General features: G+C 28.0%; 1 protein-coding gene across 4 annotated transcripts; it reads right to left on the bottom strand.

Annotated features, from left to right (window-relative positions):
• Positions 1-2,837: 2,837 nt before the first annotated feature.
• On the bottom strand, positions 2,838-10,270 carry LOC132920481 (serine/threonine-protein phosphatase 2A catalytic subunit alpha isoform). Of its 4 annotated transcripts, none has more exons than XM_060982897.1 (7): positions 10,029-10,270; positions 6,191-6,400; positions 5,860-6,123; positions 5,628-5,800; positions 5,459-5,566; positions 5,269-5,382; positions 2,838-4,236 (listed from the first exon to the last, which is right to left on the bottom strand). In XM_060982897.1, the coding sequence occupies exons 1-6, from the start codon at positions 10,128-10,130 to the stop codon at positions 5,310-5,312; spliced, it is 930 nt and encodes a 309-aa protein (XP_060838880.1). In that variant the 5' UTR covers positions 10,131-10,270; the 3' UTR covers positions 2,838-4,236; positions 5,269-5,309. The 4 variants fall into 4 exon arrangements, with proteins under 4 accessions (XP_060838880.1, XP_060838881.1, XP_060838882.1 ...); XM_060982898.1 differs by having other exon boundaries at positions 2,838-4,211; XM_060982899.1 differs by having other exon boundaries at positions 2,838-4,173.
• Positions 10,271-11,062: the final 792 nt, after the last annotated feature.

Below are 11,062 nucleotides of genomic sequence, written 5' to 3'. Positions count from 1 at the left end.
ATACTATTTAAATTGGTTTCGTTGAGATGACTGTCTAGTAAATTAATGTTTATTTTCAAACAAATTTAATGTGGACAAAGGACAAATATGATTTTATAACAAATAAAAAAGTAGGTATTTGTTAAATATTTATGTTAAAATAGTAGGTATTTAAATTTAAGTTAAATGATACCATAACGATTTAAAAGTAAACTGGTAAACTATAGGAACCGAATTTGGTGATATAAATTATTAGTGTAGTACCTACGTATTTTAGTACATTTATTGAAATTTGTATGAATCTTATTAATTTGTTTAAGAGTAAAAAGTATACTGCTACGTTATTTATTTATATTTGATGGATTTTTGTTATTTTATTTGTTGTTAAAAAGGCTTAAGTTATTACATACTGTAATTTATATAATATATAATAATAGTTAACTACATGTGTTACATTAATCTCGAGTGCTGTTACCATTGACCCTAAATTGAGTACAACTATACATTTTTTTAACTTTCACTTTTTTTTAACAAATTATGAAAAATAAAGCTCAATACTCATACCTTTATAAAGGTAATAATAAGCTACTTAATTAACAATAAAGTAAACAAATAAGAAAAAAATTAAACAAATGATTTCACGAATTGTTAAAATTATACCCTGCCGTCTCTTACAGTCAATCAGTGGCGTACACAAAATTTGTTTACGCAAGGAAGTTATCATTTATACATATATATAAAATGTGTACCTATTACAAATGTTATTGGAATATTTCATAAAATAAATCATTATACATGTTTTAGTTATGGAGGGTAAACCCCTAACCACTATACAATAGTATGCCACTGACAGCCATACCAAATGGACAAAACTTACTACCAGTAATCACCCTTAATTAATTAATAATTAAGCAATATTTCTACTTAAAAATGTGATTACGGGCAAAATTAACTTAACAAAATAAAGCAAACATAATATCCGCAGTCAAACCAATTATATATTTTTTTTAAAACAATTTTGAAAGTGTAAATAATTTTGGATGACCAACCAACGCTGCAGATCACAATGATTAATACACAAGATCTTAAATCTCTAATTCTAAAATAATTTAATGAATTTGAATCACTATACGAACACGTTCATGGATGCGCCTATAATCGTGCAGACATGATACCTGCATGTGAGTAAACGGAAAAATTATAGATGTAAAATTCAAACCATGGATATGGTTCGTTATGTGCTACGTGAATAAGTTAAAATTTTCAGTATGACGCGTAGCTTTACAGGACACATATACGCATTAAAAAAAAATACTTACACAAACACCATAATGGGATATATAGGAATTGTGTTGTTATATTAAACACTTTCATCTATTAAAATAGTTAACCACGAGTAAAATATTCCTATAAAATCTTAATTCTTATTACTTTGGGTCAAACAAAAAATTTTTTTTTTTTTTGTAGTTTAGTTTAATGATAAACTGCAAGTCTACAAACAATAAAGGATAACCATGATTTACCAAAATCACATCACACAAATATTAACCATGAAAAGTTGATAAAAATGGATGCAGCAAGTAGGTGAAACACACGAAATAGGTACAAAACTAAATAAAACAGGAGAAATAATACTACAAAGTTTGACAGTTGATAACAATTCGTAAATGCCGTCATAAGGTCGCCATCGACTTTATTGAGTATTTTTTAGCCAGGGTCAGAGAGAAAATTGTCTGGAAAATTAATAATAAGTACCCTATAACCATAAGATAACACTGAAAAAAATAAAGGCTTCAGTACCCCCAGTTTTTTTTTTATTGAAATTGCACATAAACCGTACATTGTATACATACAAATAATTTCTCAAGTTTTTAAAAATTTAACACAAATTATTGCGTAGGGGGGGGGGGTGCTAAGGATAGAATACCACTGTATGGTGTATACACACTATTACCGACCTGTATAAAATAATATTAATATCTTACTTCAATACTATAAATTAATAAAGTTAATATAATTATAATAAGCATGTTGGTGTATGTATTAGCGTATTGCACACGTATAATATAAAAAATATGTTATCAAAATCAACCATAATACACGCGCGTGCAACTAATTTTACGCCGTAACGATTAGATAAGAATATAGGCGAACGTGATTTACGTACTTGTTGACAAAAAGACGCGCATGCGAAAAAAAAACAAAAATATATATACGTACCGTTCTGCTCCACAACGATAGATCGTTGCAAAATGTTTGGCGTCGTCGTCCGTAGAAATTATTGGAGTGATAAATATAAAATCTTAATGTGTTGTAGCGTGGTGTACCCACACAACGCACGGGTAATGAGGATTAGTATATATCTAATATTATTTATAAAGTCATTTTATATTATGTGCAAATTAATGAATTTTATTAATATAGGTATCGTATTATTATTATTGCGTTTATTCTACGTCAATATTTCATCCTCCAATGATAATCGTTCATACTCAGAATTGTATTTTATTATAATAATTATCATCTATCATTTTTCTAATTTAAAATTCTATTGATGCGTCACACATATATTGTCATGTACAATAATATACAGTTTTTTTTCAAGCAATTCTGAGTGTTTGTTACACATAAACCAACTGTTTGTTATACAGCTTCATACTCTTAATACCTTTTAAACACAGATAGATAGGTGCCATTATATATTTTTGGTCACATTAGGAACTAAAATTTTAAAATATTATTACAATTGTGAATCTAAAATAAATATACCTAAGACCTAACTAAATATAACCACATACTTAATTTTTAATTTGGATTAAATGTATTTATATCAATAAAAATAAAAATAGTGGCAATAATAAAATTTAAATGGAATGTGTATATTTTGTTTATAAGTACTATACAACATAATATTAAAATGTTTTAACAAGTGTTATCATTCATACTTATTAAGTCATAACTATATCAACAAAGAAGCATAGTTCCCTCTTAGGTTTGTATAGTTTACGTCATCTTAACATAATCTATAATATAAAACAGATAATTTTTTTAATTTTAAATTAATTAATAATTCTCATTTTTAAAGTGAATAAATTTTGATATTTTTGATCATTTCTAGATTATCCAACAAATATGTCCACCTTCTTACAATTCAGCAAAAAAAAAAAAAAAAAACAATTTATATTAATGCTACATTGCTACTAGTAACAACTATAACATATTAACTTTTAAGATCATAATTATTATTTCCCTAAGTATTATTAGTATTTAAGTTGTATACAACTTTTAAAAATGGCACCTAAATGATTGTTTAAACTTTAAATTAATAATTAGAAGCGATAAACATTTATGACGTGAATATTGCAAATGACTGGATTAATAATTGATTGTCAAAAATGAGTTATTTTTATTTAATACACGTTAATTAAAATTCAATGAAAAAATAGTATTTCATATTTTAATGTATAATTTATGGAAGATTATTTTGGAAACAAATGGATAGAATTCCAACTTACATAAAATGATTTTCTAGAGTACTTCAAAAGAAATATAATTTTGCCTGATAATATTAAAATACAATAAAATTCTAACTAATGTGATACAATCAAATAATAATAAATAACTACATGAAAATTTCAACATAATGTCCAGTGCATTTCCACAATTTTACAATTAACACTTGAAATCAAAAATTTTTAAATAATACTAAATATCAATTATCAAAATAAGAAAGTTACAGGTAGAAATTTAAACTAATAATTTATATGATAAGGTATTTTATTTTAAATAAAAACTATTTAAGGTATACATACCAAATTTCAAATAATTTGAGATTTACACTTACCGCCTCCCAAAATTAGATTGGAGGAAATTTGCCATGTATAATTAATAATTCTAAACTGTGAACCATTATACTTTATGGCAAATAATGATACATGAAAAATCTATGTTTTCATTAGATTAAAAATAAAATTAAAGTACAAATTATATAATTATGTTTTTGTTAAAAATCCTTTAGTTATTATTCATTAAGTTAAGATTAAAAGTTAAGTTTTATATGGTTTGTAATTTAAATTACTATCTTAGAATATACATATTTTATAAAAAATATTATGAAATTCTTTCTATGTCAGAGTCCATATACTTGATGCAACTTTGTTTAGCTTATTAATTCCATAATAATATGCTTTCAATCTGGAATCATTTTTGAGGTGCTGGATGTTATATTGGTTCTATAATGGACATAGAATATAAATTCTGTCCAAAACAAGGTAAAAAGTCACCAGGATAAAATGTTATACTATAATTTATGAATTTGGAAATATACAAATTGAAGAAGACCTGATGGCCTAGTAAATTAATTATTATGACAGGGAAAAATATATTGGAAATTAAAAAATACTGACAACCCATTATAAGCTGTTTAAATGCTAACCAATTTCGGATTTAGCAATGGATATAATAATTAATGTAATAAATAAATTTAAAAAATAATAATAATAATAATAATAATAATAATAAAATAAATTAAGAACAAACAGAAATGGTTTGATTAAAATAAAAAGTCTATTGACTAATTATACCCGAGTGTTAAATCCGAATCTCGATTGCTCACAAAGACAAGAAAAAAAAAGTAACTCATCCTACTATACAACTCAAAATTTTTCATTATCTATACTTACACATTTTGTTATAATAATTATAATTTTTACAACATGATCTCTAATCTATGTGTAAAATACAAATTAATTACTTTCAAGTTTAAAATATAAATATTTTAAAATTGTAATATTTGCTTATAATTTTCATTTTTTTTTTTTTACTTAACTTATAAACAACAGGAAAAATGATTACAATCATGTTAAAAACTACACGTATATATATATATTTTTTTTTATGACGTTAGATTAGAATGTAAATATTTTTAATTATTCTATAAAATTATTTGTTAGGAATACAGATGTAAAATGTTTCCTCCAATAATATGTCAAAAAAAAAAAAAATGCCACAGCATTTAAAAAACAATTGTATAATATATATAACTGAAATAATTTTTGATTTTTTTCCTTTAAAGATATTTATTAATCCTGTCCGTTTACTTGAAAGTATAAATAAAAAATAATAAAAATGCCAGCGTAAAAAAAGAACAAAAATACAGTTTAACTTTTGCTCTTAATTAGTTTTCTTACATTATCATTAAAATTGTATTACTTAGATAAGACTTGGCGATATATATATATATTTATATTAATATGTAAAATTATATAAATATTTATTATTTAATCATACCGTAAAGTAGGCTGATACCAGACACAGTTGGTGTTGTTAGCTTATAAGAAATAATCTGGTGTCCTACGGGTGACATGTGGTTCGCCGCGTCGTGGTGCTGGATCGAATTGCAAACTAAAAACAGCGTATGAATAATAAATAATGCTGAATTTATAAATTTTTGAATTTTAAATATTAATAGTACACTCACAATGAGTATTTTAAGCCGTCGTCTAGTTCCATAATAGCTGCTTGGTTACCACACCGATAACAATAGTTAGGGGCCGAAAATATTGTCACTACATTACGATCATGACACCTACAAACAAACAGTTAAGATTAATATAATTTTAAAAAATAAATGCAAGTAGTATACATACCAATTATAACCTTCCATCACAAGTTGATGAGCTCTAGAAACAAGTGTCAGACCATTCGAATGATTGAATGTTTCTGAAATATCTTGACCGAACGTATAACCGGCCCCTCTAGGTGATATACCCCAACCAATACGATCATCAGGGTCTGACCATAATAGATCGCACATGGGACCCTACACATTTAATAAATAAATGAAAATCACGATTCACAAAAATTAATTAAATATATTACTTCATGAGGGACTTCTTGCATACGATCTAATGCTCTAATATGATCTAGCGTGTCAATGGATGGAGACAGCCCACCGTGAAGACAGAAAATCTGTTCGTCAACAAGTGCAGTCAATGGGAGATAGTCAAACAGGTCAGTGAAAAACTTCCATACATTCGCATTGCCGTACTTTCGTAAGCATTCGTCATAGAAGCCATACACTTGTGTAATCTGTCGACTCTCATGATTACCTCTAAGAATTGTTATTCTTTCACGGTATCGTACCTTAATGTATTTAATACACAAAATAAAAACTCCATTGATAAAAAATAATATTGGTAATTTAACTTACCTTTAATGCAACCAATAATGTAACAGTTTCAACAGAATAGTAGCCACGATCAACATAATCTCCCATAAACAGGTAATTTGTATCTGGGGATTTTCCACCTATTCGAAACAGTTCCATTAGGTCGTGGAACTGTCCGTGCACATCCCCGCATACTGTCACCGGACATTTTACTTCTTGTACATTGGACTCTTTAGTCAAAATTTCTTTTGCCTAAAATAAATTTCAAAATCTCAATGGTAATAATAAGTTTGTTATTTACAAAAATTATGAACTACATAAATATTATGGAAGGTTATGTATTTAGTTTCCGGTTGTGCTATTTATAAATAATGATTGCTCTTGGATTGTATTCAAATCTTTGTTATTATTCATAAGTAGTAGAGTGGCTATTTTTGTAAGGGGTGAATAAAAATACAGCCACTACATGAACTATATTTAGCAGGAAAATAATTAATTTTTAATGAACATTCTGAATATTTATAAAATAAAAATAAACGTAACCTCTATATAATGGACACTCATAAATCGCAAAAAAAAGTGAACAGTAAATATATATCTCATGCAATATAAAATGTCAGTTATTGAAAGGTTTCCACAAATAAAGGTCTTGTTGTTAAGTAATATAAGGATGTGTACGCTTATATTTATAAATAAATTACGCCCAATATTAAGATATATACCACACCTTAAAATTAACAATAATATAATAAATACATTAATGGAATTTATTGATTTTTTGATAATTTATTTAAGTGACTATAGTTTCTTAAATAAGTACCATCAAAATAATGAAATAAAATCAATGGATTTGAAATTTAAATTAATATAAAAAAAATATTCAGTTTTTGAAAATATAAATGAAAATTACAATTTATTAAAATACATTTTCATAAAGATAAACTTAAAAAAATCCCAACTTCTTATTTCAAAGTATATTAAATTAATTTACATAAAAATTACTCGGCCAATTTATAATAAGAAAATCATTCTTAACATTAAAATTGATAACATTATTACAGATTTTAAATATTTATTTATACCTTATTTAACTTTAACTTTAATAATAATTGAAGTGTGTTTAATAGAAGACAAAACATTAGTTTGAAATGGATGTTACCAGAGTTGTAATTTAACTCTATTGATTGAACTTAATGTTCAATAAGAATACCTATTAATGATGAACCATTGTCAATTATTTAACATTGTGAAATGTATATACATTTGAATAAGTATTGTTAAGATGTGTAAAAAACAATAATAAAAAAATAGCACAAATAAAAGTACCAAATAATATATAGGTATTTAATTTTTTCAAATGTTAGTATATAATACCTACATTACATTTTTAATAACAATATGGTCATAAAGAAAACTATCTTAGTTAAAATTTAAGTATAATATCTTATTTGTAAATTATACAAGGTAATCTATATATAGGTTATATATAAAATATAGTGAAATTTGTAGTTGTAGAAATGAAATGTAAGGAATTCAGGGTGGATTTTTGAATACAGAGTTTTAATGTTAAAACAGATAATATAAACATAATTATTGAATATTGTTTTTATATTATTGAACACCAATATTTGACTAGTATTATTAATTTTTTTTCTGATTACTCCATATTTTTTTTAAATAATGTTAAAATGTTAGGTTAATTAATATTAAATAATAAAATAATGATAAATTATACCAATAAACTGAACTATAATGATATATAACAACATAATAAATAATTAAATTAATATATCATATTATGTGTTCTTAGTGATAAAAAAAAACTTTCTCTCTGTGACCTATAAAAATTATTCAGACAGTTTTTAAAAATTTTAAATTTTGATTTTAAATGTTCAACATTATATGATTATTAAAACATAATGTAACTGTTAATTATTAAACAAAATATTGAAAGACTTAACCTTATAAAGGCTTTAAGTATGTTATTATGTTAATATATCAAATATAAAATGTTATAATTTTTAAGCAAGGACAAATTATTGCTGCATATGAAATAGTTTAACAGTGGAGTGATTTAAACTAAATAATGTAGTATTCATTAGTGCCTACTATAATATAACTGTAGGTATACTATAAATTTGTAACATCAAGTTAAATGTAAAATATTTAAATAAAACGTAGACTAGAGACGTGTATATGCACATATAGTATAAGTATAATATGTTAAATAATAGAAATGCTATTTTGATTATTTTTAAGCTTTCTTATTCTGGGGATAAATACAAGTTGAGTTCATGGAATAATTACAAAATTACCACAAAAAATATTTATTCATGTCATCTCATTAGTTATGTCTCAACAAAAAGTATAATAAATAAGTAATAATTCCACCATTATTTATAATTCAAATTGTCTAGGTTTAGCACAAGTTCATTATTTTTTTTAAATCTAAATCGTAAATAGTTACTAACATATTTGACAGTTAACCTATTACTTAGTCTATCTGATTTATATCAGTTATTCAGATTATTAATTAGTTAAATATATTTAAATTTTAAACATAGCTTAAGTATTTTACATTTTACGTTCAATAGAAATATTTTTAATTACAAAATAAAATGATATACCTCATATAAACAAATTTAGAAAATAATTATTGGTTAGGTTATGTTGACTAAGTTAACTTTAAAACAGTTCCTCTTTTTTTTTATATATATCTAAAAGGTACACCAACAATTTAGAATACATTTTTAAACAATGTAATTTGTTATTTTTTGATAATAAACTCAAGTAGTTGAAATTAATAATACATGTAAATACCATAATAGATTCCTTTTAATATAAACTAAGATTAATATATTTTTTTTATTACTTTAACAAACATGAAGTTCTCCATTTTAGCTAATTAGAATGATAGATCAAAAAACATCAATATGTTTGCCAAACAAGTAGTTATTATCAGTAATGTATCAATATATAGGTAAAAATATTTGTATACACATAATATAAATGATGATTAAAAAAACAACACTCATTTTAAGCGTGCATTTGCTGGATGCAAAAGACTCACTAAAAATAAAATACAAAAATTTAAGAATGCCTATAAACTAACAAGTGAAATGGTACCAATGACATTAATATCAATAATAATAAGGTAATGACTAATGAGAATTATTATTAATATGTTTTCAAATGATACAGTTACGTAGCTGCAATAGTAACATATCCAGGCCACCTATATGCCTACTATTCAATGGGTTGAGATAGGGAAAGCTATGATTTCAATACAATACAAAATATACGATGGCCTGGTTGAATGTGTTGGATTCAATACTCTAAACCAAATCCAAGGCCACAACCAGAAGTAAAACAACTCAAATCCTAGTGATCTATCGGGATTAGTACATGTATTGGGAGTTAATGCTGTTATCAGTTAGAAAATCGGACGAAGCCCTGACAATGCGAGAAAAACAGAGGTGCTCATAATCCAAAAATTAAAATTTCCGCGGGAGCTGTGGACAGACGATGCCGGCGGCGGGGGTTGACAATTTTTGGATTTTTTTGGGGTGGGGGGGGGCCAACAGGGCCGGGGCAGTTTTGCAGCCGGCGCGCGCAAATCGACGGGGCTCGTCAGGACGAGACCCGGTCACGTGGTCGATTTGGGCGAGGTACAAGCGCCCGCAATGGCCGTGCCGGGCTGACGGCGAGCCGGTGATCGGAATGCGCTCAACGACCGATCCGACGGACAGGGTCCCGGCTCACCGACGGCCGCGGAGAACGCGTAAACAATATGGCCGAACCGGACGCGCGCGCGCGCGAACCCGTTGCGCGACGGCGGCGGCTACGCGCCGTATCGACGGGGCGCCGCCGAGATATTTACCTTGTCGCACAGGAACTTCACTTGGCTTTCGGTCAACTGTTTGCACTCGTTCAGCTGCTCAATCCATTGGTCTAGTTCCTTCAGGGACGTTTTATCGTCCATAATACGAACGTAAAACGTCGGCGAACGTAAATTAACCGATTCGTTTCTCAGGGTAACATGTAAAAATAAATTAAACGGAGTTCGCGATCGGTGTACTGCGGTCCGGACGGAAATCACAACACAAATGAAATGACAGGTCGGGCGAAGGGTGGTGGCGACGGTACTGGGAGGGGGCACCCGATGATTATTTTTGTTTTCTTTTTTTCCTCCTTTTTTACATTTGTATCGGCCCGACTCGCCAGTGCTGCCAACACAATAACCGCGAGCAGTGCGTGCAACGCCACTAGTCTGGAGGACCTGACGCCGCCGCCCACAGAGGCACAGGCCACGGCCGCAACGGTTTTGCCCCGTCGCCCGTCAATCGTCATTCGTCAACGATAACCGTCCAATATTGGCGATATGCCGATATTATTATTATTATTATTATTTTTATTATTTTATTATTATTATTGTAATTTATGTGATATCGTTATTCATTTTATATTACATTAAACATTTTTACTAATCTACGACCGACTACCGGTAGTACCACGGGGCACGGACTGTTATATTGAGTCGTAGTCCGTAGCACAGTAAATTGTACGACGACAACTTACAGTAAACTAGAGAAAATTAAACTGTAGAGCACCTGAACGTCCTGAACACAGCTGAGTGTTGTGTAAATATCACGTAGTGCTACTGCACTACATAGTGCGTCGTCCACCGAATGACGTATTGAGTGTATTGACGTCCCACTCGTTATACATTTATTTATAAAGTTGTTTATCATATACTTGTTATTGTACCTCTTAGATCGTATCATTCTGTATTGATTAAACACTGTGGCTCCATCCACAGTTCATGATCTAAGATTCTAAGAGGTGTAACGTATTAACTACAATTTCTCGACTTCTTGTTCGTTAACCGACTGGCGGACGACGCTGTGTGATGCC

The sequence above is a fragment of the Rhopalosiphum padi genome, chromosome 2, assembly GCF_020882245.1.
Source record: "Rhopalosiphum padi isolate XX-2018 chromosome 2, ASM2088224v1, whole genome shotgun sequence".
Lineage (NCBI taxonomy): Eukaryota > Metazoa > Arthropoda > Insecta > Hemiptera > Aphididae > Rhopalosiphum > Rhopalosiphum padi.
Note: the sequence above shows the minus strand (reverse complement) of the source record. Positions and strands in the feature narration are given on the sequence as shown.

Bases quoted from the DNA above. Each gene is read 5' to 3' on its own strand.
- LOC132920481 (XM_060982897.1), bottom strand. From the start codon at position 10,130: ATGGACGATAAAACGTCCCTGAAGGAACTAGACCAATGGATTGAGCAG. The intron at 6,401-10,028 runs GTAAATATCTCG...AATTTATTTTAG, and splicing joins TGAAGTTCCTGTGCGACAAG to GCAAAAGAAATTTTGACTAA. The intron at 6,124-6,190 runs GTAAGTTAAATT...AAATACATTAAG, and splicing joins CATTATTGGTTGCATTAAAG to GTACGATACCGTGAAAGAAT.